General features: G+C 38.7%; 1 protein-coding gene across 1 annotated transcript; it reads left to right on the top strand.

The window, feature by feature from the left end:
* The first annotated feature begins 3,321 nt into the window (after positions 1–3,321).
* ankmy2a (ankyrin repeat and MYND domain containing 2a) lies at positions 3,322–13,659 on the top strand. Its single transcript, XM_061717519.1, has 10 exons — positions 3,322–3,508; positions 3,783–3,847; positions 6,206–6,344; positions 6,432–6,530; positions 8,661–8,821; positions 9,089–9,303; positions 10,153–10,288; positions 10,515–10,643; positions 11,151–11,280; positions 12,831–13,659. Exons 1-10 carry the CDS (start codon positions 3,442–3,444, stop codon positions 12,962–12,964), a joined length of 1,275 nt encoding a protein of 424 aa, XP_061573503.1. The 5' UTR covers positions 3,322–3,441; the 3' UTR covers positions 12,965–13,659.
* The last annotated feature ends 14,024 nt before the right edge of the window (positions 13,660–27,683 follow it).

Raw genomic sequence — 27,683 nt, 5'->3', positions numbered from 1 at the left:
GAGCAAGTCAGTGATTGACAAGAGGTACCTGCACTTATACTGTGAATTTGTGACATTTGCCTATTTGTGCAAATGTGTCTTCTTTGATAGGTTATGTAAAAACATGAAAACGCTGTTAAAGACAAATGCAAATTCTCCTGTTCCATATGAAGGGAAACTAAAGTCAGATTTAATCTGGACAAAGCAGAGTTTCCAGATGGGTTGTTTTTTTGATTTTTTTCTTAACCTAAATGGGCTTTTACTTTCTTTTTTTCTCTCAAAATGCTAGAGAAACTTGATTTGGCCGTTAAATTGTAGTAGCCTTTGCACCAGGACACCTACTGTAAAAGGATGAAAGTACATTCCTCATGGGAAGCTTGTTTTCTGTCACCTGACCTCACCTGACCTTGAGTTAGCAATAATCTTCTTAAAAAGCTGTAGCTGATCGCTGAGGAAAACTGGGTCTGTCCCGAGAAGCTACATCTGGTTTTCCAGGTTGAATTCAACAAGGAATTAGTTATTTGCAGTTCCGAAACGACCACTAGGTGTCAGATATGGCGTCAATTTGACGCCAAAGTGCCACCCATCAAAACCCACGATTTTGAGAATCAAAGTCCAAAATCTGCAGTTGTGTAATTCTGAAACGAGTGTCAAATCAGCGCCAAGTCTATAGTCTATAGCAGGCAAGGCAGGACAAGGCTGAGATCAGCTCAGAGATCATTAGTCATTATTACTATTGGAAGTATGCAATTACTATTGAATAATTCAGTGCCTTTTACTTCGACAGATGTAAGTTGCCAGTGTCATTAACGACTTTATTAATGACATAAACAACTTTATCGTGATAAAGAAGGGACAGACATTAACAACTTACCTCAGCTTGATGGGTCTCCATGACCTCCCGCTTCCCCACCGTCGATTGTTGTGGCACTGATTTGACACTTCTTTCAGAATTGCAACCGCAAAAAGAAAAAGCGTAACTTGAAAACAGTTATAGTCTTTTAACTGATGAAGAGAATAGAAATGTGTAACTGAGAGAGATGATTGCATGCTCGGTTAGAGATTTTTTTATTTCTTGGTTACACATTTGAGGTGTTGATTCTCAGATTTCACATTTTGATTCACAAATTTGCATTTGGCATTGAATTGATGCCATAGAGTTGCCTCCAAATGAAAGTATGTCTGTTGACTCCTGTGTTAAAACGTCCAGCGGAGGCAGTGTGCTCCAGCTACTCCTCGCACTTCTCTTCCGGTTCTTCGCCTGCCTCACTGCCTCCACCATAATCTCAGCCAGTTTCCTGTCTTTTTCTGCTCTTTTTAACAATACCTGACCATTTTGATCTTCTAATATTCTGCATAAAAGAGAATTAATCTTTTGTGATAACAAAAATAACAACAACAAAAGTTCATTAGGACACATTTGTAAAGTGAGAAGTTATCAGTATGCTCGTACCAGTTTACAAAAGGTTTTTTATTATATTTTTTTATCTTTTCCTTTTTTTTCTTTACTTTTGATGCTGAAAAAATGTAAATGTTGCACTCACCAGAAAAAGTGAATTAGCCTTTTTGTAATGATTGGTTGGTCTTGTTAAGACAGCAAGTGCTTTTAATGTTAATGTTTGTGGCAGCCCCTTTTAGGAGCCTGGATATTCTTGGTGTTGCCACTTGCTCCCTGATCCAACCAGCCCCGGTCTCCTCTATGTTTACGTGTTCCTCACGTAACCTTCGTCTTCCTTTGGCCCCCCGTTATTCATCCATTTAAAAATACCTAGTTGTAAAGGAAAATTAACATGTTTCAAACATGTTGATCATTTGGCTGAATGAAAAACAGCAGCATAAATTTCTTCACCAGGTAGTGTTTAAACTTTGAGAAACTGATGTCTTTAGGGTTTTTTAATGAAACTTTCTAAAGCTTTACAATAGCTTACAAGCTTGGTGGAAACAACCAATTAAAAGAAAAGTACATTTGTGTTTGATACTGGCTTTTGAAGGACATGCAAATAAGTCTCATTTAGCCTGCAGCAGTAAATTGATCTTTCTGCATATTCAAAGAAGCCCTTTGGGCTGAGTCACTAGTAGCTACACCTACTCTTCCCCCGAAAGGCTTGAAATTCACAACCATGACGATGACAGTTTATTTCAATTGCAGTATGTCATATAACTTTTAAACAACACCATATGGAAGTGCTAATGAGATTAAAAACACAAGGCAATGCTCACTTTAAGAGACAGCTGCCACCATGTGGAAGTGCATGGTGTCCATTAATCTCCTTCACATCACATCGGGCTGCAAATACTGAAAATGGCAACAAATATTTGGCCTGGTCAACATCTTCGCTGTTGCTCTACTGTCCACTCTGTTTGTGTCTCCAGTTCCCGCTGTGATCATATTTTCATCCCTTTGATTTCATAAAAAAGCCATTTTTTGTTGTTGGTTTTATTTAAGTCATTTGTAATATTTTCTTCGTGTAAAAAGGTCAAAAGTCCTTTGTTTAAATACTGTAAAAAGGGGAGTGAATGGGGCTTGAAACTCTCCTGGAAGACAATTTGAGGTGTAAAAAGTGCTGAACAATATATCTGTGACAGTTTAATGTAAGTCAGAGCAAATGGTTTGTGACAATTTCTAAAGGAAAACCTGTATATCTTTTTTTTTTATTATTATTACTTTTGGACTCTTAAAAATGTGTAAATTTTTAAGTGGTTTAAATATATGTGAAAATTTCAAATTTATGAATTTGAAATGCAGGCATAACAATTCTTAGAGAGCAGATGTCAAGCTGCAATAATCTAGTGAAAAGAAATCTTGCATTTTCATTTTACCTTTATTCATTTTTGCTTTTGCAATGATATTATTGCACTTCGACAAAGTAAATTCAAAGTAAATTTAAATGCACTTAAACGTTTTTATGAAAACACACTGATATTAAATAATAGAATAGAATGTAGAATTTGTGGGCTCTCCCTTCCACTTATTTATTTTCCACTGATGTTTTACAATTTTATTTCTCTCTACGATTAGTCTCTCTCGAATTTAATTTCAGTGAGAGTTCGTGACATGACTTGTCATATTGTCATATATCCATCACTGTTGGTTCAGAAAGAATCTTTTGGACTCCGGATGATCTGATTATTTTAGGATTATTTTGGCAGCTAGTAATTATGCTCATCATTAAGTGTCCCATTTTATTTATTTATTTATTTATTTATTTATTTAATTAATTATGTATTCATTTATTTATTTATGATAACGTATTTGAAGACATGTGTTACCTGCACCAGCCTGATGGGGGCGGTAAGAACCTAGACGTTCATCTGACATCTACCATTAATGTCAGCGTAGAAGAAGACGCTGCGTCCATGCTCGAGCATCTCTGTCACAACCATCGTCAGTGTCGTTTTAATTACAAATACGCCATAATATTTGCCTCATAGCGGCTTTATTTGACACCTCAGACCGTCGGGATGTCTGGGCCAAAGAAGGGGGACTTGTCTTCCAGCGAAAAGGAGTTGTTTGAAGTTATTTCTGCAGGTAATCTCCGGCTAACGCTAATCCCTGTTTAGCTTGCTGGATAAGTTTCAGAAAATTGATAAATGATCAATAAAGTCTCTGTAGATAGTGTCATTTTCTGATCTGGCTTGGTTTGGTAACAATTAGCCTTAGTTAAAAACTTGAAAAGGTCTGCATTGATCATCTTGCAGGATATCACTGTGTTTTTTAACATGAATGTTGAAGTATAATGTGGATATTACTTTACAGCCTTTGTGTTAATAATGACGGTGTTGTGGGTTTGTTTTTTTTAAAGGAAATGTCCAGGAAGCCTCCAGGCTGCTGGGCTGTAAGGACGTCCGCGTCAACTGTTTGGATGAGGTAAAACTCTGGAAACTCAGTTTTCCTAATTGCCTCATTTTCTTAATGATAATGTGTTTTGTTATTTGCACGTAGTTTGAATAAGTCTGTGATTAAGGATTTATTTGCATGGCTAACACAACATTTGGAAACGATGCATACAAATCCCCTGCATGATGCATCCACACTGGATTAATGTCACAGAATAGATGACACTGCTGTTAGTTCATTTTCATTTTCATTTTATTCTTTATTTCATTCAAAAATAAAACTAACAATTCAATACAAATATTCATAAATTGTGAATGAAAAGGGAGCAGAAAGAAGAAGAATCTTATCTTATCTGCCCCTTTTTCCAAGAAATAAATACACAAATAACATAAATTAAAAATAAAAAAAACAACTAAGTAAATAAAATAAAATAAAATTTACTGCCGTCTATGGGTATGTCAATCAAACTTAACTAACATATTTCATTATATTTACTTAACATACAGGCTTTAATTGTTCTTTTGAATGTAATGTTTGATTTGGATTCTTTGTTTTCTTTGTTCAGATTGTTCCATAAACTGATTCCTTTCACAGAAACACAACATTCCATCAATTTAGTCCTGAATCTTGGTTCAATCAGCCAAGTCTCCCCATTTAGTCTCAAATGTTTTTCTAAATGATAAAACACATGGGTTTTGGTGTATATAGGGACATTGGGGTGAATGAACACAATTTAACCTTCGCCTCCTAAGAATCGGGGCCGACAGGTGGATGATGGGGAGGGACGGTGAGCTTGGTGGGTTAAAGATATCAGAAGGCATCTGAAACTCTTTGAACCTTTGAACAAGATGAACTTTGATGTGCCTGCCTGAACTAACCCCCCCCATGTAATACTGCTCCTGTGGGGAAAAAAATCAGAATCGTCTTTATTGGCCAGGTTCGAACATTGTCCAACAAGGAATTTGACTCTGGTTATTTCGCTCTTTAGATTTAAAAATATCAAACAGTAAATAAACAAGGGCAAAGGGCATTTGATATAAGATTAATAAAATTATAAGAGTCATTATGACATTTAAAGGAGCTACAACTGCCACAGTCTCACAGCAGCTGGAAGTCAAGGTTTCTATTTGTATAATATGTGTAGGTTAAGAGTCTTGTGTCCAACAATATAAAAAAAAAAGGTTCAGGAATCTAATGTAAGGAACTTCTATCAAATTGAAGATGAATCAATTCAATGAAGGTAATGTTACAAAACAACCAACAAATTAAGCATTTTTAAGGCAAGATTTATAAGTTGATTTTGATAATTAGTGATGCACCGAAATGAAAATTTGTGGCCGAAACCGAAAATAATAATAAACACTTGGCCGAATACCGAACAATACCGAACATGGTTCTTCAGCAGTTTTTCATTTATTTTGCCAATTTTTTCACCATTGCATAAATCAAATACATTTGATTTAGGCATGCTTTTCAAAGAAAAAAATCTTTTACAAAATTACAAGGTAGAAAATATTTATTGAACATAAAAAAATTTAATTTTTTTAATTTCCCAGCATTATGTTGTTTTGGTTCCACCTCCTGGTGAATGTTAGGTAAAATTCTTATGGGGTTAGTTTTTGGTTGGCCAACGATTTATGTAGTGCGCAACTTTACGGGACGGAGCGGCCAGTCTATTTCCTTATTTTACAACGCCGTTATTAATTGTTCGTTTTTTTTTCCCCCACTTATTCCACCGAACACCGAAAGTGTTTTTTTTGCCATTTTCGACCGAACAATTTCAGTTACCGAACAATCAGTGCATCACTATTGATAATCAATTAATTTTTGCAATTTACAAGATTTTTTTTTTTAATGCAATTTCTAAAGGACAGGGCTAAAATCAAAATGATCATAAATAAGTGTTGGATACAACTCAAAGTGCAAGTAAGAAGAAAGCCAGCTCTCAGTATTTCTGTTTCCAGCATCAACAGCCATGGGATCCTCCAGAAAATGCTTACTCTACTTTTAAGCTCAAACCACTGTTAGGCGGATGACACCCAGCTCCACCTTGCCAGTAAACCCGCTTCCAACGTCCCACCCTCTTCCCTCACTGTCTACATGGCAGAAAGCAAGTCCTTGTTTTCTTCCAATTTCTCAAATTAGATGGAAACAAAACAGAGATTCTCTGCGTTGGTACAAAGTCAACACTTTTCAAAACTGACAGCGTTTCTCCTGTTGTGGATAATTGCTCTGTTTTCCCCTCCCACCAGGTTAAGGGTCTGGGTGTCGTCCGTAACAGTGCTTTGTCCTTTCAGTCCCACATCGATAACGTTACCCGGTCTGCATGCTTCCACCTACTTGACATGAACCGCCTCTGCCCCTCCCCATTTTTTTCTTTCTCTACAGTATGGGATGACTCCTCTCATGCACGCTGCCTACAAGGGTAAAGTAGACATGTGCAAGCTGCTGCTGCAACACGGAGCGGATGTGAATTGTAATGAACACGAGCATGGATACACAGCGCTGATGTTTGCAGGCCTCTCAGGTGAGTGTGTGCGTAATGTTTAAAAGTTGTCACATGCTGGAGTTATCACTCCAGTATGGTTATGGTATCAATGCTCCCTCTGTGCAGGAAAGACTGATATCACGTGGATGATCTTGGACGCGGGGGCTGAAACGGATGTAACCAACTCTGTAGGCCGGACTGCTGCACAGATGGCAGCATTTGTTGGTATGTTGGGATGCTTGCATTTATAGTATTTTGTTGTTACATCAAAAAAAAGGAAATTTCACTTCAGCACAACATATTGAAGTATTTGGGTAAATACTGTTACTTATATTACACATACTTTCTAGAACAATCAGTTAAGTTTTCTATCATTTGAACTGCTCTATGTGGCAGTACCATTTCTGACAGCATGGGGGCAGCATAGCACAAGGACATTTTGGTCTGCCAGTCCCCAGCTCAAGACACAATGAATTATACCTCCATTTGGACACGCAGGTCCTTTCCCACTGACTAGAACAGTATTATTGGTGGCCCTTATCTGATCAGAAGTGGCATTGCTACATGGAGTCGGTTAAAAAATAAATCACTTTGAATTCCTGAGCAGGGATGAGATGTCAGGTATGATGTTTATCCAGTCTGGTTGGAAGGGGCATGTTGTTTAATGACCCAACATCTCATTTACTGAATCATGAAGTGATGACATTGTGATGTGAAGTATTGATCAGTGGCTGCACATTGAGCCTTAAAGTAACGCTGAGCTGTTTTTCATTGTTTTTTAAGTTAAAATATCAGTTTCAATATTTTTTTTGTCCTCTCTTGCAACAACTTCATAGCAATGTGACACAAATCAACAAGGATGAAACTATTTCAACTTCAAAATTGAAGCACGTTGAAATGCTGCATGAATCTGTGTGCAAAGGTGCATGAACGGCACACCAGACTGCTTCATTTACAGAAACGAATTTCACACCTCCGTTGATGTATATGTCCTCCTTGAATACCGCTCATGTCATGAAGTGTCTTTTTTCTTTTTTTTTTTAACTCTTATTATTAGATGTGATTGTTTGCAAGGAATACTGTTTCAATTGGAAATCCATACCTAACGTGGTGGGAGTTGTAGATGCACTCCTGAAAGAATCTCATCTCATCTTTCAATATTACTTCATGCAGGTCCATAAAACACACAAGAGCTCGTCCAAGAGTCAATCAGCTGTGTTTAATAGCAGTATTGACATTTTTAATGCTCCCACTGATGTATATTAGGGCTGGGGATCGATTCAAATGTCAAGAATTGATTCGATTCAGAATCGATTATCAAGATTCGATTCGATTCCGATATTGATTTGGGTTAGTGTTATTAAAACTGTTTTTTGAGCTTTTGCATGAATTATATGACTGTAGTTATGCAAAATATTACTACTAGTATTATATTGAGATTAAACAGCAAGTATTGCAGCTAATGATGCTGTAAGGACCAATCAGCTCCCAGAATGCTGATAGAACTGCTTTCAGAAACATCATGTGGGTCAGAATTACCAAACAGATCCAGGGAGGAAACAGAGACGGATGAAATCGGTTTTATTTTTTCCCACATTACGTTTTTACTTGTTCCATTTTCGGTCTATTTTGGTTTTTAATTTTTGAGCATTTGGTTTTTATCATTTTTTGCAAATGTAACCCCAAGACAGTATATAAAGTAATGAAATATAGACAATTTATGCAATTATAACCTAACACTTTAATGTTTTCATACCTTTAAACATATTTAACTCAACTCAACTCAACTTTATTTATAAAGCGCTTTAAAATAACCACAGCTATAACAAAGTGCTGTACATGAGAGGACACACAAGCAACGATAAAAGACAATAAAAACAATTAAATAAACAAATAAAATTACATAAAACCACTAAAAACAGAGCGAGGTCTCATACTGGGTGATTTAAAGGCAAAAACATGGCACCAGTTATTCTCGTGTCCAACAAAACATTCCTTTTTTGGGGATAAACAAAAAAATAACCAAAAGTTGTAATGTAATGATAAAAAAAATAAATAAAAAAAAAAAAAACCCAAAAAATAAATAAAAGAAAAGAAAAAAAATCGATCTTTAGACATATGAATCGATTTTTAGGAATTCATATGAGAATCGATTTAGAATTGGGAAATCGATTTTTTTCAACACAGGCCTAATGTATATGTATGAAGATTTCGTATGTTTGCAAATCTACTTTTCACAACCACCTCACCAGTGCAATACATGAGCAGTCGCTGAAACTCGTAGCTTTTGTTTTTTTTCTTTCTTATAAATATCTCTCACATGGTGTTAGTCATTACCTTGTTCCATCTCCTCAGGGCAACATGACTGCGTCACGGTGATCAACAATTTCTTTTCCCGTGCCAGACTGGATTACTACACCAAGCCTCAGGGTTTGGAGAAGGAACCCAAGCTTCCACCCAAACTGGCCGGACCTTTGCACAAGGTCATCATGAGCACCAACCTGAACCCTGTCAAGGTGAAGTATCCCTGCAGGAGGACAGTACACTAATGGCTTTGTGAATGCATATTGACTACATCCTTTACACCTGCACTAACCTCCAGTTTAGATATAGTCTTTGTCCACGTCTCGTCTCTGGGGAATTCATCCACCAGGATGCAACTAGCATGATTTAGGGTCTTTTTTCATGTTTGATAAAGTATCTGCTGTCATTATACACAAGTACAGAAAATGTCTTTTTTTTTTTTTTCATGAATTGCGATCATTGTTATTATTATAATTTAGATGGTGATGCTGGTGAAGGAAAACCCACTGCTGGCAGAGGTGGAGGCTCTGGAGAAATGCCGGCGGGTGATGGAGCTCATCTGTGGGAAGTGCATCAAGCAGCAGGACATGAATGAAGTCCTGGCCATGAAGATGCACTACATCAGCTACGTGCTGGGAAAGTGTTCGTCTTTCCTTAAGGACCGCGAGGACAAGCTGGACGGCCTCATGAAAAGGTGTGACATAGAAGAACAAGTTTGTTATAACTTACATTGACTTAATGCAACTTGGGTCCGTCTCCATTCCTGCTTCTTTTACCAGTGTTTCACATCTTGGAGTTAAACATTAGATTAGATATACCTTTATTCATCCCTCAGTGGAGAAATTTGATTGACCTTGATCTATGATCTTCATCAGAGCGAAGTGGCTCTGAGATTTACTCTGCTTGACACCAAGAACGTTGTATCGTCATGTAGGGCTGGGCGATATATCGAGATTTTAATATATATCGATATATTTTCAAACGCAATATGGTACGAGACAATATCGTTTATATTGAGGAAAAAAAAAATGTTTATGATTTTGATATAGCTTATTTTGTGACAAATTGACTTGAATGTTTTATTTGAGATTTGCACAAATGTTTTGTTATTTGCACAACTGTCAACCTCAGTGGAAAAGTCTGCCTGTTACTGTCTACATTGTATTAATTGCACAGTGTATTTTAATGTAATTGTTATGCAGGAAAGGGATATTTGTTTTATTTTAATTCAAGAAGCATTTTTATTATATATATATATGCAGGCAATTTATTTTTATTTCATTTGTTTTATACATCGATATTGTGCAGACCTCTGTTAATAAAGGAACCTGTGTGACATTTGGCACAAGGCTTTGTATTAAAACTGACTGTTTTTTTAAGGGTTTGCCTCAGAAAAAATGAAGCTAACAGAGATGCTATGCTATAATGCTTTGGGGGAAACTCCAATTATGGCACAGAAAAAATATCGATATATATCGAGTATCGCCATTCAGCTATCATTCAGCCCTATCGTCATGTCTCACCTGTGATTCCTCTTGTTCAGTTTGCTGAAAGGTCGGGACGGCGATGGTTTCCCCGTCTACCAGGAGAAGTTTATCAGGGAGTGCGTCCGCAAGTTCCCGTACTGCGATGCAACGCTGCTGCAGCAGCTGGTGCGAAGCATCGCTCCAGTGGAGATTGTGAGTTTATCGATCTAACTTCAGAATCATTCAAAACGAATTTTTTTCCCTACCTTTTATAAAGAGATGAAATCTGAGAGGAATTTTGAAAAAAAAATGCGAGGGGTGTTTGTGGCCCCATCCAACCAGATTCATTAGTTATTGTCCATCATAAATCGAGAATACGCGTCCAGAATTCTGTCGTGTTGGGTTGTGTGATGACTGATCAGGTTCTTTGTCCCCGCAGGGCAACGACCCCACAGCCCTGTCGGTGCTGACTCAGGCCATCACAGGCCAGGTGGGCTTCATGGACGCAGAGTTCTGCACCTCCTGTGGAGAGAAAGGAGCTGAAAAGAGATGCTCCATCTGTAAAATGGTGAGCGCCAGAAACAACAAAAATCCCTCTCACCCACAAGTCTTGAAACGAAACATGTTTTTGTTGTTGTAGTTTTAGTTTAGTTTGTAGTAGCCTGGAGCCCCATTTTCACCGTCTGTAATAACTCATCAACTTCCTAGCAGTTTAAGTGAACCCTGGTTGATATTTTATTTACTGCAACTTTTGAACAGTTACCGGTATATATTTGATATAATTATATTCTACAACAGATCAGCTGTGACTGAAAATTCTCCTGATTTTAATCCAAATGACCAAAAAAAGCTGGAAAGGCCCAGATGCTAGATGTCACTGCTTTCCAGAACAGACAAGACACTACTTAGTAGTAGTTTATACAACCATGTCCCTTTTTAAATAATCTTCTTGAGTCGTCTCAAAATGAATCCCAAAAAATAAGTGATCAGTCAATAGTGTTTGTTTGTATTTTGTATTTTTGATTCTATGACGTTAAATTGTTTTTCTCTTTTCTTTTCTTTCCCTTTCCACCAGGTGATCTACTGTGGTCAAGCTTGTCAAAAACTGCACTGGTTCACTCATAAGAAAGTTTGTAAGACGCTCCAAGAGCAGAGAGAGAAGCAGGAAGCGGAAGCCGCCAAACTGAGGGAACAGCAGACGAAAGGTGTTTTATCTAAAGCCATTTTCAGAAAGCAGCATATTCAAATCATTTATATATCCGTTCACACTTTAGACGTACAGGATTTGAAAGTACATCCAATTAGACATAAAAGCATAGTTCTCATTCTTAGTTTTTTTCTTAACATCCAATTTCAAGTCACCCGTATCACTAAAACAATTATTTTAGTGTTCTGTTGTGTGCAGTACTTTAATAAAATGCCAATGGTGGATGGAAGTAGCTGAAATAGTCACATTTTTACATGTTTAGTCAAATCTTTAGTGTTGTGAGGGTATTCCTTCTCCGCTGTGACAACCTTAAGGTTACCATGTTTACCTCTCCACAGTTGGAAGGTGCCCCACCCGAGAAAAAAACTCATTACTGTTGCAACTGATTACCTTAGTTAAAATCAAAGAGAAGTAACTTTTGACACTGATGTTCCGTCTCTTAATATATAATATATAATATAATTTTAATACTCTTTTCTTGACCTTGTAACATTCAAAATTGACCTGTGGTCAACTGTGGTATACCCAATTCTTTAGAGGTGCATGATTGATAAAGCAGCGAATAAAAGTTTTGAAAGACGCGCCAGAAACATCTGCAGTCTTTTTTTTCTTCCCAAAACAAGTTTCTATTTACATAACAAGGATTTGAATAAAGTAGTTGTCTAAACTCCAAGTGCAGATCGGCTCAGCCGCTGCGCCCAGCCCAGGTCGCAGGTCAGGGAAACGTAGTCAAACTCTTTATCGCCATGATTTCTTAAACAGCTGATAATTTTCCAATGAACCCAGCGCTGCTTTGTGTGTTGAAGGTGATGCATAATCAGCCTCTCTGTTGGAACCAGCTGCTTGTCCAGGCTGCACAACAGAGCCACTGCCTCTAACCCAGGGGTCGGCAACCCAAAATGTTGAAAGAGCCATATTGGACCAAAAACACAAAAACAAATATGTCTGGAGCTGCAAAAAATGAAGTCTTGTATCAGCCTTAGAATGAAGGCAACACATGCTGCATGTTTCTATATTAGTTATAACTGGGTCCTCGGCTGCAAATGTAGCTGCTAATGTGTTTCCACGTTACTCTTATTGTTATTGGACAACTTCTCGTTACAGAGCAAACATTCAGGCAATGAGAAAATTCGAAATGTCGAGACAAAAGTCGAAATGTTGGGAAAAAAGGTTTCGACTTTATTCTTGAAATTGTATTTCAACATTTATCTCCACATTTCGACTTTTTTCTCGAAATTTTGACTTTTTTCTCGAAGCGCATGGCCTCTTACTTCCGTACAAATCTTCGTTAACAGAAATGTTGAAATGTAATATTTGTTCTACACTTTTTTACAGCATTGGAAAACGTTAAGGATGTTGGTGTCATGTTTGTCCTCCTATAGAAACCACATTAAAACCAAAAATATATTTCCCTCTCCATCGATTTCCATTTTCAAACATTTCTGAAAAAGCTCCAGGAGCCACTAGGGCGGCCCCGAGGAGCCGCATGCGGCTCTAGAGCCGCGGGTTGCCGACCCCTGCTCTAACCTGAACCTTGTCGTGTTTCAGAGGAAGGTGAGTCGGTCCAGCAGGCCACAGAGTCCCTGCAGGAGCTGGCGGTGGAGACCAGCAAGGAGGCGACTCCTTCAGATCCTGCTGCAGAAACATCAGACTCCGGTTCCAACCCAGCGGCCGACAACTGAGGAACATCCTAGCAGTCGGTGGTGGAGACCACGTCCTCCAAATCTACATCCATGCACCACAGGCAGAGTAAACTGGCAGCTGACTGGTTTGGCTGGAGAGAAGGTCCCTTATTTATTATCAGCCCGAGACTGTCACCAGCGAAGGAGAGACTGAATCAAATGAAAGACAGCGCCACATCCTTCATCTTTGTGTCGGTTCTCAAATGATATCGTCATTTGTAAAAGTGAATACTGCATAAGCTGATGTGTCAGTGGCAAAGACCTGTGTGTTTGTGTGTTGGGGGGGGTTTATGTGAAGATCTAACGGTCCGCATCCATGATGGAAAGTAAGTCTGCCTTATGAAACTGTAGCAATGTGCGAGAAAGACTGGGCTGTGTCATGAATCACGTCGGTGTGTTTCCGGTCCTTCAGGTTGTTACTGGGATGTTTTCAGACCGATGACCTCAGCGTGTGGGTGGCAGGGCTGCAAGAGTGATGACCAAAAATCTGTATTTTTAAATGTGAATGGTATAAACGTAAGTCGATGTTCGGTGTGCTGTAAATTATGTCATGTTAACACTCAGGATTTTTCAAATCAGAACTGACTGAAAAATGTTTTTCCTCAAAAGTCCAACGTGTGGGTCGAGCGATGTCGTACGCAGCACGGCAGAACCATGTCTAGAAGAAAATAAAATCACTTTGCCTTGGAAAAATATCACATCTTGTGTTTTTCCTTTTGTTGGCTACCAGTCTGTTCACCTACAGGTCTAATCCAGCATGTTTATCTCAGAGCGCTCATTGGATGTCCACAAGAGGGAAGCAAAGCACCTTGGGTTTCCTGCTAAACACACACATCTGCACCTCATGGCTGCATCATGAAACCCTTGAATACAAATATGTTAAATGTGTTTGTACCATGAACCAGTCAAGTGGAAAATTAGTTATTTACTTTTACATGAAGTCATTGGAAAGGAGATCACAGGCTGACAGAAGCAGGTCATGGTTCTCCCTGCAGCGCATCTTTCCGTCTATGATCTAGACCAGGGGTTCCCAACCTTTTTTGTGCCAAGGACCAGCAGAAGTATAAACAAAAAGCTCAGGGACCGGTTGACAATTTGTGTCAATTTTAATAAACATTTTATAAAAAAACAATGCATTTTAAAATGCAGGCTATCATCAGCGACGTTAGCTGATGTTGTGGCCTTTAAAACTTGCTTCTGCAAATCTAACACACGTTTTTTCCTTCCACTGGTTTGTCTTTGAGAGAAGGATGTTTTGTATTTAAGTGTCTTTGGAGCTTGGATGGGTTCATTGCTTCGTTGGCGAGCGTTTCTCCACATAAAATACATAGTGGGTTTGGCGCCTCCAAATCGCCCGTTGCAACAAATCCGTATTTTATATACATAATGTCGTACTTGCGATTAAAGCTTTTGCTTTTCTTTTTGGTAGGATTTTCCACTTGTTCATCACTATTTCTTTTACTCGAACAACCAGTAAAGAAACGGCTCATGGAGGTTTGCTGAGGTCCGCTCATCTCTGCAGCAGACTGTACCTAACCTGCATACAGCACCTGTGCATGGCGCTGTTCAGTCCGGTCGGGTACCAGAACTTATTGTCCGCCAAGCCATGACAGGGCTGCCACTCAAAGAAACACATTTCGATTTATACAAGTTTTGGATGAAATTATATGACAAAAAAATGCAAAAATTGTTTTCTTAAATTTAGCATGAGGTTGCTTTAATTATGTGGCAAATGATAATAAACACGAGAAAGATGGGTACTTCAATGAAAAATAGATATTTTATTCAACTTTGCTGCTGTCATTCATGCAGGGAGACACCTAAAACATGCTGGATAGGTCTCTCCAGGACCGGAGTTGGAGAGCCCTGTATTATGCTCTTATTTATTCATGTAATAATATACAGGTGGAGGTCGGAACATTTAAATATATTGCAAAACTTCATTCGTAGTAAATTCAACTTAAGGTGAAACAAATATTATTTCCCACTACATGCAAAGTGAGATATTTCAACCCTTTATTTGTTATAATTTTGGTGATTATGGCTCACAGTTTATGAAAACCCCAAATAAAAAATCTCAAAAAATTAGAATATATTATGAAATCATTAAACAATTCAATCATCAAAATTATAACAAATAAAGGATTAACATATATTGCTTTGCCTGTAATGAGACTATGTAATGTACATGTATTACGTGGTCTGATAACCATCTCCTGACAAATATTTAATTCTCTGCGCATTAATTCTGCACCTTCATCAATTGTGTCTTCATCAAAAGGACATGCCATGTTCGTGACAATGGACTTCTAATATATATACTGACTCTGTTTTTAATGACAGACGGCAGAACTTCGCCAAAACTCGCCTGCTGACTGAATGAATGAGGAAACTCGAGGAAACTCGAGGTTCATTGATATAAACCTGGTCCAGGTTAGGTTCAGAGTCTGTTACTGCAGTAACTGACCGAGAGCTTAAGTTACCTCTCTTTGTGAAACAGGCTAGAGTTACTCCTCTTTCTCTGGTTTGAGTTACCTCCCTTTCTGAAACGGAAAACTCAGTTTCCCTCATTTCAGGGTTAACAGACTCCGTTTTCACTAAACCTGCTTTGTGAAACGGACCCCTGCTCATCATTGATCAGCATCTGCAGTATTGATCAGTGAGCGCAGTCGTCTGCTGCGGGGAGACGCAAAAAAAAAAAAGAAAAAAAAAAGCTGCGCTGACGGCTCTCGGCAGAGATTGTATGAGTTAAAGTGAAGTGAGATGCCTCACTCCATTGGGAAAAAACCGTCTGGTGAGAATTGCCGACAATTTTGATTATCGCTTTTTGTCGACAACGTCGGCGAATCGTTGCAGCCCTAATTATGATCGGAACACAAGCCATTCCACGGCCCGGTAGTAACGGCTCTACGGACCGGTACCGGTCCGGGGACCGGGGGTTGGGAATCACGGATCTAGACCTGCTCCTTTTGCTTTTGTTATTGAGGTTTGTTGGAATCCTATTCCAGTTTTTATCTGGTGAACGGCACGGACAAACCCTCGACAAGTCACCAGTCTATTGAATAAAGAGAGAACTAATTAGTGATCTTCTGCAGCTGTGATCATTAATCCTGGCGTTGTGACACATGCCAGGATTATGGCGTGTGTCAACCCTATTTTACTTGTCATCAGCCACTGCTCTTTGTGCGTCTTGTTGATTTTTGGTCATTTATGATTGCACTCATTTGCACATCTAGTGAATTAGAATCGTTTTGTTTATTTTAAACTGAATACATGTAATTCTGCATTTTTTGTATTTGTGGTTCATTTTGCATCTTATTGTGGTTATTTAACAGTTGGTGGGTCTTTTTATGATCCTGTATTTCTCGACTACTTTCACAATTTTACATGATATTTTTTGTCACGTGACCCGGGCTCATTTAGCATCTCCATATTTGGTCATTTCTATTTATTTTGAGCATTTTACACATTTTCAGATTGTTTTGCATCCTTTTTGAGGTCAATGGGAGGTTGAACAAAGCCAGTTCCTGCCAGTATGACGAAGCCCAAAGCTAGTGAAGTGATTACTGGTGTATCTTAGAAGCAGAGACTTCCCTAGGCCCTGGATGGTGTTCTTTGACTCGGGTCAGGTACAGTAACTCACTGGCGTATTGGAGCTGCTGCATCCTCCTGAGCTCAATCTGATCTGGTTGTTGTGAAGACAGAGGATTTTCAGACAGGTCAGGGCACCTGTGTAGGTGATGGAAATGAAAAGTGAAATAACTTCTGACTGCATGGGGGCTTACAGATCTCGTGTATTGATAAAGAGTGGCTGGCAACGCTGTGGGGATGATCTAACAAGTCTTGTAATACCACTTCTTCACACTAGAGGCTGACCAGTGAACTTTCTGGTGTTATGCTGCCCCCATGTGATCAGATGTGGTATTGCTATATAGCCTGGTTTTAGATATATTTTCTCCACTATATTCAACTAAAGGTTAAAACCAGAGGTGTCAAAAGTATTCACATTCATTACTCAGGTAGAAGTATAGATACTAGAGTTTAAAAATACTCCTGTAGAAATTGAAGTATCAACTCAAGTTTTTTACTCAAGTAAAAGTATAAAAGTACTGGTTTCAAAACTACTTAAAGTATAAAAGTAAAGGTAATGTAAGGGGGAAAAAGCCATTAAGGACAAAAGCCATTGAACATGAATGCATCTTAGTATAATGCAAACATATTAAAGAACCATATATGTGTACTATTGAGCATTAACATGTGTTTCAGAGAGCAGACGCGTACAAACCAATAGGGTGTCGGAATGGTATTATGTTTATACTTCTCATTCCACCACAACCAAATTCACTCAATCTGGATGGCGCAATTTAACTGGATAGTTTTTTTTTAAAGGCCGAAATGAAATAGATTAACAAGGCTGTTTTTAAAATGTAAGGAGTAAAAAGTACAGATAATTGTGTGAAAATGTAAGGAGTAAAAGTAAAAAGTCGTCTGAAAAATAATGACTCCAGTGAAGTATAGATAACCAAAATTTCTACTTAAGTAAGGTAACGAAGTATTTGTACTTTGTTACTTGACACCTCTGGTTAAAACCCTAACCCTAACCCACTGGGTCCTTCTTATTGAGGGTCATGGGAATCTGAAGGAGACCACACCAGCTGTTTTTGTGCAAAAGGCCGAGGTAAACATGACATGGGGTTGCTCGTCCATTGCAGGACCACATTTAGATAAACAACCACACACACATTCATTCCTACGGGCAATTTCCAATCACCAATTAGCCTGTGTAATTTGGACCGTAGGAGGAAGCTGGAATCCCCTGAGAAAAACCCACGCAGGCACCAGCAGAGCATGTAAACTCCACTCAGAAAGGCCCCCAGCTAAGATTTGAAGCATGAACCGTCAAGCTGTGAGGCAACAGCGCTGACCACTGATTCACCACGCTGCCCGGGGTCAAATGATATGAAGAAAAAAGCAGAGATGTCAAGTAACAAAGTACAAATACTTTGTTACCTTACTTAAGTAGAAATTTTGGTTATCTATACTTCACTGGAGTAATTATTTTTCAGACGACTTTTTACTTTTACTCCTTACATTTTCACGCAATTATCTGTACTTTTTACTCCTTACATTTTAAAAACAGCCTCGTTACTCTATTTCATTTCGGCCTTTAAATAAAAACTATCCAGTTAAATTGCTCCATCCGGATAGAGTGAATTTGGTTGTGGTTGTTTCAGATGTTCTTGTCCAGTTTTGTTCTTACATCCGTTCCCTCAGATTCCTGCAACTAAACTTGGATGTACATTCCAATAAAGGTTAGGATAAATGATAACATGCCTCTGAAGTTTGACTTTTTGCACCATTACAATACTTATAGGCAACTAGTCATCATATCTCCTGCTCTCTGAAACACATGTTAATGCTCAATAGTACACATATATGGTTCTTTAATATATTTGCATTATACTAAGATACATTCATTTTCAATGGCTTTTGTCCTTAATGGCTTTTTCCCCCTTACATTACTTTTACTTTTATACTTTAAGTAGTTTTGAAACCAGTACTTTTATACTTTTACTCGAGTAAAAAACTTGAGATGATATTTCAACTTCTACAGGAGTATTTTTAAACTCTAGTATCTATACTTCTACATCAAATCAAATCAAATCAAACTTTATTTTTAAAGCACCTTTCATACAAAAAAAATATACATGAGTAAGGAATGTGAATTCTTTTGACACCTCTGGTCCTCAAAAAGCGAAATCTTGAAAAGTCAGGAACTCTGGAGAGTTTTCTGTTCAACAAAACAATAAAACTCTGTGTCTAAACTCATATATGTAGTTATGAAGAGATAATATAAGCATTTTCTCTTTCTTTGTGTTGAGATAGAGTTGGGAAACATCCCTATCCCTTATTATTCCATGCCTGAGACAGTTGTTTATGTCCTGTATTTAGCAGCAGAAACAGAACATTTCACAAGTTTACACTTATGTTTATGCCGTTGTTGAAAGCTTTGATAGTTTTGGTTTGAGATCATTTTGTTAATCTGTCCCACCTCCATTTCCTGTAACTCTCCTGACCAGTGAAACTGGTTGCTGGGAAACTGTTGTGCCTGAAATCCAAACAAGTGAAAAAAACTGTTTTTCTTTTATTTAAAAAACCTCACATGGCTTGTATTTTTCCACTTGTATATAATGTTGTCCTGGTTGCTAAGAAAATGACAAATTTCCATAATTTTTTTTTTTTTTTTTTATAGTTCCCAATACCTTTGTACCACCGCCGCTCATGGTGCAGGCGCGGGTGACGTCCAGCAGAGGGCAGTGTTTTGCCGGAATTGAAAGCCAAATCATTTCAGTTTTGTTTACTGTACCTACTCAGAACCACCGTCTATCCAAAGAGATCATTTTAACTTCATAGTTGTACAAATAACATCATAATTGAAACCAGTTAGTACCTAGAGAGACGGATGCAGTGCCAGCCACCAAGCCACTGTGCGAGTCTAATAATTACCCTCCTATAATGTAGAACAGACATGTCAAACTGACATACAAAGATAATTATATGTTTACAGCAAAATTCTGTACCCTTTTAGAAAAATTCATGGATCATAATGACATGTTGGCAGCACGGTGGTTTAGTGGTTAGCACTGTTGCCTCACAGCAAGAAGGTCCCCGGTTCGACTCCCAGGCCCGGCAGTGTGTGGAGTTTGCATGTTCTCCCCGTGCTTGCGTGGGTTTTCTCCGGGTACTCCGGCTTCCTCCCACAGTCCAAAAACATGCATATTAGGTTAATTGGTGATTCTAAATTGCCCGTAGGTGTGAGCGTGAGTGTGATTGTGAGCATGGTTTGTGTGTCTATTTGTGGCCCTGCGATGGACTGGTGACCTGTCCAGGGTGTAACCCCTGCCTCTCACCTAAAATGAGCTGGGATAGGCTCCAGCAGACCCCCGTGACCCCGCAAGGGATAAAGCGGGTAAGATAATGAATGAATGAATGAATAATGACATGTCCAACAGTATATTTAGAGTTTATTGACTGTGCCATGTTGGATAGAATCTCAAATTAAGCTAACAGTTAAGTCATAGATTGGAAACCTAAACTTTTTTTTTTGAATGGCCTGAAAGCAGGTTTGTCTGTCAAGTCCCTGCTACACTTCTACAATAGTAATACTAGGGCTGGGGATCGATTCAAATGTCAAGAATCGATTCGATTCCGATTCTTAAGATTCAGAATCGATTATCGAAGTGTTATTAAAACTGTTTTTTGAGCTGTTGCATGAATTATATGACTGTAGTTATGCAAAATATTACTACTAGTATTATATTGAGATTAAACAGCAAGTATTGCAGCTAATGATGCTGTAAGGACCAATCAGCTCCCAGAATGCTGATAGAACTGCTTTCAGAAACATCATGTGGGTCAGAATTAGCAAACAGATCCAGGGAGGAAACAGAGACGGATGAAATCAGTTTTATTTTTTCCCACATTCCGTTTTTATTTGTTCCATTTTCGGTCTATTTTGGTTTTTAATTTTTGAGCATTTGGTTTTTGGCATTTTTTGCAAATGTAACCCCAAGACAGTATATAAAGTAATGAAATATAGAAAATGTATGCAATTATAACCTAACACTTTAATGTTTTCATACCTTTAAACATATTTAAAGGCAAAAACATGGCAACAGTTATTCTCGTGTCCAACAAAACATTCCTTTTTTGGGGATAAACAAAAAAATAACCAAAAGTTGTAATGTAATGATGAAAAAAAAAAACATAAATAAATAAAAGGGAAAAAAAATAAAAAAAATCGATCTTTAGGCATATGAATCGATTTTTAGGAATTAATATGAGAATCGATTTAGAATTGGGAAATCGATTTTTTCAACACAGGCCTAAGTAATACATCTAAATCTATTATTAATAGCTTTAGTTATGATGAAAATTAACTTATCCAAGTTACTGATGTGACCAGGAATGAAAAATGAGTTTGACACCACTGATGTAAAACATCAAAAACAGCCTGGTTTACCCTCAAAGACTTAAAAGGGATATAAATGACTAAATGGTAACATTTCCTTTCTACCCTAAATTTCAATGACAAGATCAATATGACTCATGTCATAAAGTTACCGTGGTTACATCACAGCATCCGCTATAAGAAGGGGCTGAAGCATAACAGAGAGGGAGAGGGTGGGGCCTGAAAATTGTATTTGTTTTCTATTTAATCTACAATTTTTCCCAAGGCCAACCAGCTCTGGTTTACGCACGCGCCGCAAGAATGTGAGTGATGATCAAAGCACCGCAGTTAAATCAAATTTCGCGGTGTTGCTTAGCGACTGAATGTCCGGGATGTGATGTATGACGTGGTTTTATCTGGAGGTGAGAATCGTAGCCTTGAACTGAGGCCATGGTTAAAGGTATTGTGACATCATTTTTAACATGCTTTTAACACTATTAAAAGTCTTGGCCAACATCCCTCAAATGTGTCTAAAAGAGTGTAACAAGAAAAACTTCACTCTAGTACTCTATTCCTGGCTTTTTATTACAGTGTTTTTTTGCGCCGTGAAAAATGCTTCCTTTTCCCCCTTTCCTGTCAATCATTGCTCCGCTCCTCCTCCTCCAGCCATACGCTCACAGCGGCGTCGGACAGTTAAGCCGGGAGCGACAGGCGAAGCATGCACGGAAAGCAGCAGGGCGTATCCACAGCAAACAATCATAAAAATAAAGGCATGCAAGCAGCAGTGTCACCTTATCTTAAGTCCAGTCAGTGGCCGCGGGTCTTCTTAGCAGTTTTCCTCCGGTGATTAGAACAAAAGAGCTCCGTGTTAAGCCTGATTTATGGTTCCGCGTTAAATCGACGCAGAGCCAACGCCGTAGGGTTCAGCGTACGGTGCGCGTCGCCGCGTAACCTTACGCCGTAGGCTCTGCGTCGGTGTAACGCGGAACCATAAATCAGCCTTTATGGTGCGCTGGAGAGGAGAGGAGACAGCGAGCTGGGTGGAGGGGGCGGTGATTTAGCGGGCCGTTACGTAACGGTTAACAACGGTGTAATTGATGTCAAGACACCCAACAAAACACAAAAAATCAAGAAAATTTTTTTTCATGTCACAATGTCACAATACCTTTAAAGGAAAAGAAACTTTCTGAAGTCAAATTCTCAAAGGCTTGAATTAAAGCACCTTCCACCGAAAAAAAGGCCATTGGCAATAATCAGTTATTCATTCTGGATAATGAAAGTATAGCAATCCGGTGCCTGTTTTAAAAAAAAAAAAACATGCACACCTGAGACTTTTGCGCAGAATTGAATCCAGCCTGCAAAATAAAGTAAGTGAAGCACCTAAAAGCACTCAAACTATGCTGGTTTGTTCCAAGGATGATGCCATAAATACCAGACATAATAACAGAGGATCAACTCAGGAAGCGAGAGCAGTGAACGAGACACAATCTGTCATCCAGTATTTGTCTTCTGTTGGGAACCTTTCCAGACTCTCTTGCCACAGTGACCTTACTCTTTTGGTTTTGTTCCAGGTGTTGTGCATACCTTTTGTCCCCCTCCAGTCTGCCTTGCCACACCTTCCATTACGGCATACGGGCACTTCCTGATCATGCACACACTCCTGCCATGCCGCTTGTCAACGTGCTGTTAACCCAGCCACCTTTCCTTTCCCATGAGGGTCGGGGGCAGGAAAACTTCCTACCTCCGAGTTTCAGCGTACACGGAGGGGACGCACGTCTCGGTTTTCTCTTTCTTCACAAAGACGGGGGGCACAAAAGCCGGCGCCTATCATATTTACTTTTCAACATTGATTTAACCCGGTCCCATGAGGAGCGGAAGGCACGCTGTCCTTTATTTTCAGTCGGAAGTGGGGTGAATAAGTCTCTGCTGTCTCTGTTTGAGGAGGAACAAACACACATCTCACCTTTGTTGCAGAGGAAACGATAACAAAGGTTAGGTGTGGAGTCTAACAACTGACTACTCACCTGATGAAAGGGTTCATGGTGAAATATATTCTTGAAGTGCAGTTTTAAAAGTCTCATTCGTAAGTTTCTTCTGGACCCTCTCCAAACACTAAAGAAAACTTCCTAAACAGGCAGTTTACATGTAATTCCTGTCATTTATTGAACCAGTTTGATCGTTTAAAAGAAAAAAACTCTGCTTATGAGCTTATCTCATGGGAATCTACGATGCCTTACATCATATGTTATATTTATTCATATCAAATCTGCCCGTCCAGCGTTGTTTCAGACGCTGCTATAGAAACGACATCTGATACAAAGACTGGCTGAGCTCCGGGTCCAGGCCCACCTGGGATAGTCGCTCCTGTTCAGGTGGCCATCGTCTTAGCCCAGGGGTCGGCAACCCAAAATGTTGAAAGAGCCATATTGGACCAAAAACACAAAAGACAAATATGTCTGGAGCCGCGAAAAATAAAAAGTCTTGTATGTATAAGCCTTAGAATGAAGGCAAATGGCGAAAGGCGAAATCAAAATGTTGAGAAAAAAGTCGAAATGTTGAGGAAATAGTCAGATTTTCGTGAAAATAGTGAAATGTCGAGAAAAAAGTCGAAATGTCGAGATTAATGTTGAAGTACAATCTTGAGAAAAAAGTCGAAATGTCGAGAAAAAAGTCAGAATTTTGAGAAAAAAAGTCGAAATGTCGAGATTAAAAAGGAAAGGAAAAAGGAAGAAAAAAAAGAGAAAAAAAGGAAAAGAAAAGAGAAAAAAATGAAAAAAAAGAAGAAAATTTAAGAAAAAACCGAGAAGAAAAAGAAAAAGAAGAAAAGGAAAAAAAAAGAAGAAAAAAAGAAAAAAGGTCAAACATTTTTGAACAATTCTCTAGGGAGCCACTAGGGCGGCGCTAAAGAGCCGCATGCGGCTCTGGAGCCGCGAGTTGCCGACCCCTGGACTAGCCGCAGCACTCGGCCTTCAGCCAGAGGAGAGGGCAGCTGCCTCCTGTAGCTTTTCCCCCGAGACCCCCAGACCAACCCAAAGCCGGTCACAGGGGTCTTTCAGCAGAATCAAGACCACCACAGGCCGTATTATCGTTATGATAAGAGTGTATTTATTAACAGCTCAGAAGCAAGGCTCAGTCAAAGTGCTGAAATGCATCCGTCAGTCAGAAAGCTCACCCCTGACTACATACAGTATGTGGTTCCGTGTCATTTCAATTCTAAACAACGGGGGTATATAGAAATACATTTCTCATGTGTGGTGATGGATGCAGAGTCTTGCTACGGGGAGCAAAGCAATCTTCAGGCTGTGACGATGTGTATTTCTGAGGTGAAGTTGGATATTTTCACATGGGGGGATGAGGATTTTGGCACATCCATGTTGGTTTTTGAGGCGTGCAGCATTTTGGATACGAAAGCACGACGAAAGCACGACGCTTCCACGTGGACCAAATCAGCAGCGACATTGTTAGTTAAACGTTGTTTCAGGAATTTGTCACAAGTTCCTTCATTGTATCATCTTTAATTTCATCATCATGTTGTTTTCCTTTCCTTTCATTCTTTTTTCCACTGATTTATCATTTTTCCATTTCTGTTAACCTTTGTTTCTTTTCACACCTTCTTTTTCTCCTTATATATTTGTAATTTCCACATTTTAATAAAAAAAAGATTTCTGTTTTTTTGGATTGTTCTTGTACGGAAGAGTATTAGGGCCAGGCAGCAGAAAAATAAAAATAATATTTTAGAGGAGGAAGATTTTTTTTTCATTATGCACTTCGAGAAAAAAGTCGAAATGTCGAGAAACAAGTCGAAATGTTGAGAAAAAAATCAAAATTTCATGAATAAAGTCGAAATGTTGAGAAAAAAGTCAAACTTTCGTGAATAAAGTCGAAATGTTGAGGAAAAAAGTCGAAATGTTGAGAAAAATGGCGAAATTTTAAGAAAGAAAGTCGAGATTAATGTTGAAGTATAATTTCGAGAAAAAAGTCGAAATGTTGAGAAAAAAGGCGAAATTTCGACTTTATTAACGAAATTTTCGTCTTTTTTCTCGAAATTGTATTTCAACAATCTCGACATTTCGACATTTTGTGTTTTTTCTCGAAGTGCACAATAAAAAAAAATCTTCCACTCTCAAATTTTTTTTCTCTTGCCTGGCCCTAATACTCTTCCGTAGTTCTTGTAAACCTCTCTCTGTCTTTTCTTTACCTTCCTGTGCAGAGTAACAATTTATTTTTCTATTTTGCCCCATACTTTTTAACATTCCTATTTTCCTTCAGTTACCTAAGGATACTGATAACATGTTAACTTACTGGTAAATTTGGGATCTAAATTCAGCTTTAGTGCCATCATCTAACTTTTTGGGAAATTTAATCTTTTTACTGACTGATTCCCCAAACGAAACCCTTTTTTCTGAGCAGAAGAACGATGTCCTCAGGCTATCCATACTGAAAGGGTGACGACTCTTGAAATAAAAATTGTTTGTTTGGTAATAAAAGCGAACAGGCAAGTGATCTGGCATATCAGCTTTCATTCAAGTGAGCAACAATTAGTGTCTCCAAGCTCCTCATATCAGCCAGACAAGCCGGGATAAAGTGGTCCCCACAAAAGTAATTATATCCTCCCTTGTTTTGTGCAGCACTCGCACAAAGACTCCAGTTAGTCTGGCCAATCACATCATTAGCCGCGTGACTGACAGGGACAGGGGTCGACAGACGGAGGGTGGCAGAGACGGAGATCAAGTTACACTTGAGGGTATGGATATGACAAACTAAGCAGAATGTAAAACATGAGTTTATAGTAAGAAGAAAAAGAAAGAATGTAAAACTGATGCCCCATAATCTCAGCACTTTCTACCACAGTTTTGTGTTTATTCTTTGTCACAAACCGCCCCGGACCGAATATGGGAGCTCGAGAGGGTTCTTCAGGACGGTTGCAGTTCTGAATTATATTTAATTTCTTTATTTTCCAATGCCGGCCCCTCATTTTGCCTCTTTTGGTTTTTTTCAATCACTTCTTCTCTTCCACTAGATGCTGATGGTGACGAAGCAGTCCATTTACCCAACGGCAACTCAGCCACTCAAGTCAAGTCAATTCATGCCAATTCAGTTCAGATCAAATCAAATCAAATCAAATCAAATCAAATCAAATCAAATCAAATCAGTTCAAGTCTAAATCAGTTTCGTTCAATTCAGGTCTATTGAAATCAAGTCAAGTCAATTCAATCAAAAATCATTTGCAATGAAAAGTTAAGTTTGAATTATGGTGTGGTGCAATGTGTTTCGTGTAATTTTACGTTTCCTCCTCTTTGCTCTGTTTTGTTCCAATTTTTTGCCTGAATTAATTGTTTTTTAAAGTTGCAGACACGGCTGCATGGCCGATGCAGAGCAAAAACAAAAGTGGGCCTCGTATATAATCCAGACTGTCTTTATTCATGAAGGTTAAATACTTGATCTGAAATGAAGTTTTTATTACCTTTTGTTATCCTAAATTTAACCAGCAACACAACGTATTTGACAACCAAAACAAATACAAAATATATAATAAAAAATTCAACATGGGAGTAACTTTCAGCTTTAAATTAGGAGGTGACAATAATGTGGCATTTAAAATTCAGGAATAACACACAAAGTACCTCGATTTTCAAGGACTCAAAAGTATTTGGTTAAGGAGGAGACCTGAGCTCAGTGCAGGGCCCTCCCGGGGTTGGTAGAGGATGGCGTTGCCCAGGACTGTCACCTAGGTAGGAGCACCGGTGTGATATAATGGGAAAAAATCAGGGATAAAAAATATTAAAAAATGTAAAAAAAAAAAAAAAAAGTATTTGGTCAACCGGCTGAAAAAGATCTGAAGCTGATATCAGTTCCTGTTTTGGTATTTGGCACCTGTTTGACACCAACACAAATCTTTAAGGGAGATATCAAAAACGTTATTTGTGGCCAAAAAGAACAGCTTTCTGGCTTGAATTCAACAGGGAAGTAAGATTAACTGCAGTTCCTTGAATGACCAATGGGGGGCTGGCTCCAGGTAAAAAGGGCCAGCTTTGCAGGAGATGGTTAAAATGTAGCTAATTTTATATAGGTAAGTTTTAGTGGACGTCTGCTGGGACCCGCCGTCATTCAACTCTCAGGGTCATGTCGTAGAGTCACCTGACCTGAGACGACTGTGACCAGCCGGGCTGAGTAGCAGGTTGGGGGATGTCTGGTCCCAGCCTAACCTACTGTAAGTAATTGATCACAGAATCCTTTCTTTGGTCAAGAAAAACTCCTTCATAACACAAGTCCGAAACACCACGGAGACTATCAGCATATCACTGTCATAATCTCCAATGGAGTTGCCTTCATGAATGTAAATACAGAGGGTTCACAGTAAGGTGCAGGTGAGCCAGATGAGATGATGATAAGTAAAAGGTTGGATCAGAATGATGGGAAGAGAAAAGTTGGAGAAGGAGAGGATAGCAGACAACATTGTGTCCAAATTGATGGAGGTGTTGTTGTGCTGGTTTGTATTGCTGCTAATGGAGGCGGATCGATCAGGTGATTGCTGACAGAAGAAGCATCAACTGTTTGTAAGGGTTTTAGTCTTTGCTCACAATTAGTCAAATGTTCGCAAAACTGATAGAATTGCACTTCACGGTGCAGATGAATAATGAGCTTAAACATACTGTGAAAACAACTCGGGATTTTTGATGGTAAGAAACAGATTTTTCACTCCCCAAAACGTCTGCAGAGAAGAAACTCATCTAAGCATTTAAAATAGTTTTGTTGTAATTATGTCAC

The sequence above is a fragment of the Cololabis saira genome, chromosome 3 (genome assembly GCF_033807715.1).
Source record: "Cololabis saira isolate AMF1-May2022 chromosome 3, fColSai1.1, whole genome shotgun sequence".
Classification (NCBI taxonomy): domain Eukaryota; kingdom Metazoa; phylum Chordata; class Actinopteri; order Beloniformes; family Belonidae; genus Cololabis; species Cololabis saira.
The sequence above is the reverse complement of the archived record's forward strand: the minus strand, read 5'-3'. Positions and strand labels throughout refer to the sequence as shown.

Bases quoted from the DNA above. Each gene is read 5' to 3' on its own strand.
- ankmy2a (XM_061717519.1), top strand. From the start codon at position 3,442: ATGTCTGGGCCAAAGAAGGGGGACTTGTCTTCCAGCGAAAAGGAGTTG. The intron at 3,509-3,782 runs GTAATCTCCGGC...TTTTTTTTAAAG, and splicing joins GTTTGAAGTTATTTCTGCAG to GAAATGTCCAGGAAGCCTCC. The intron at 9,304-10,152 runs GTGTGACATAGA...CCTCTTGTTCAG, and splicing joins CTGGACGGCCTCATGAAAAG to TTTGCTGAAAGGTCGGGACG.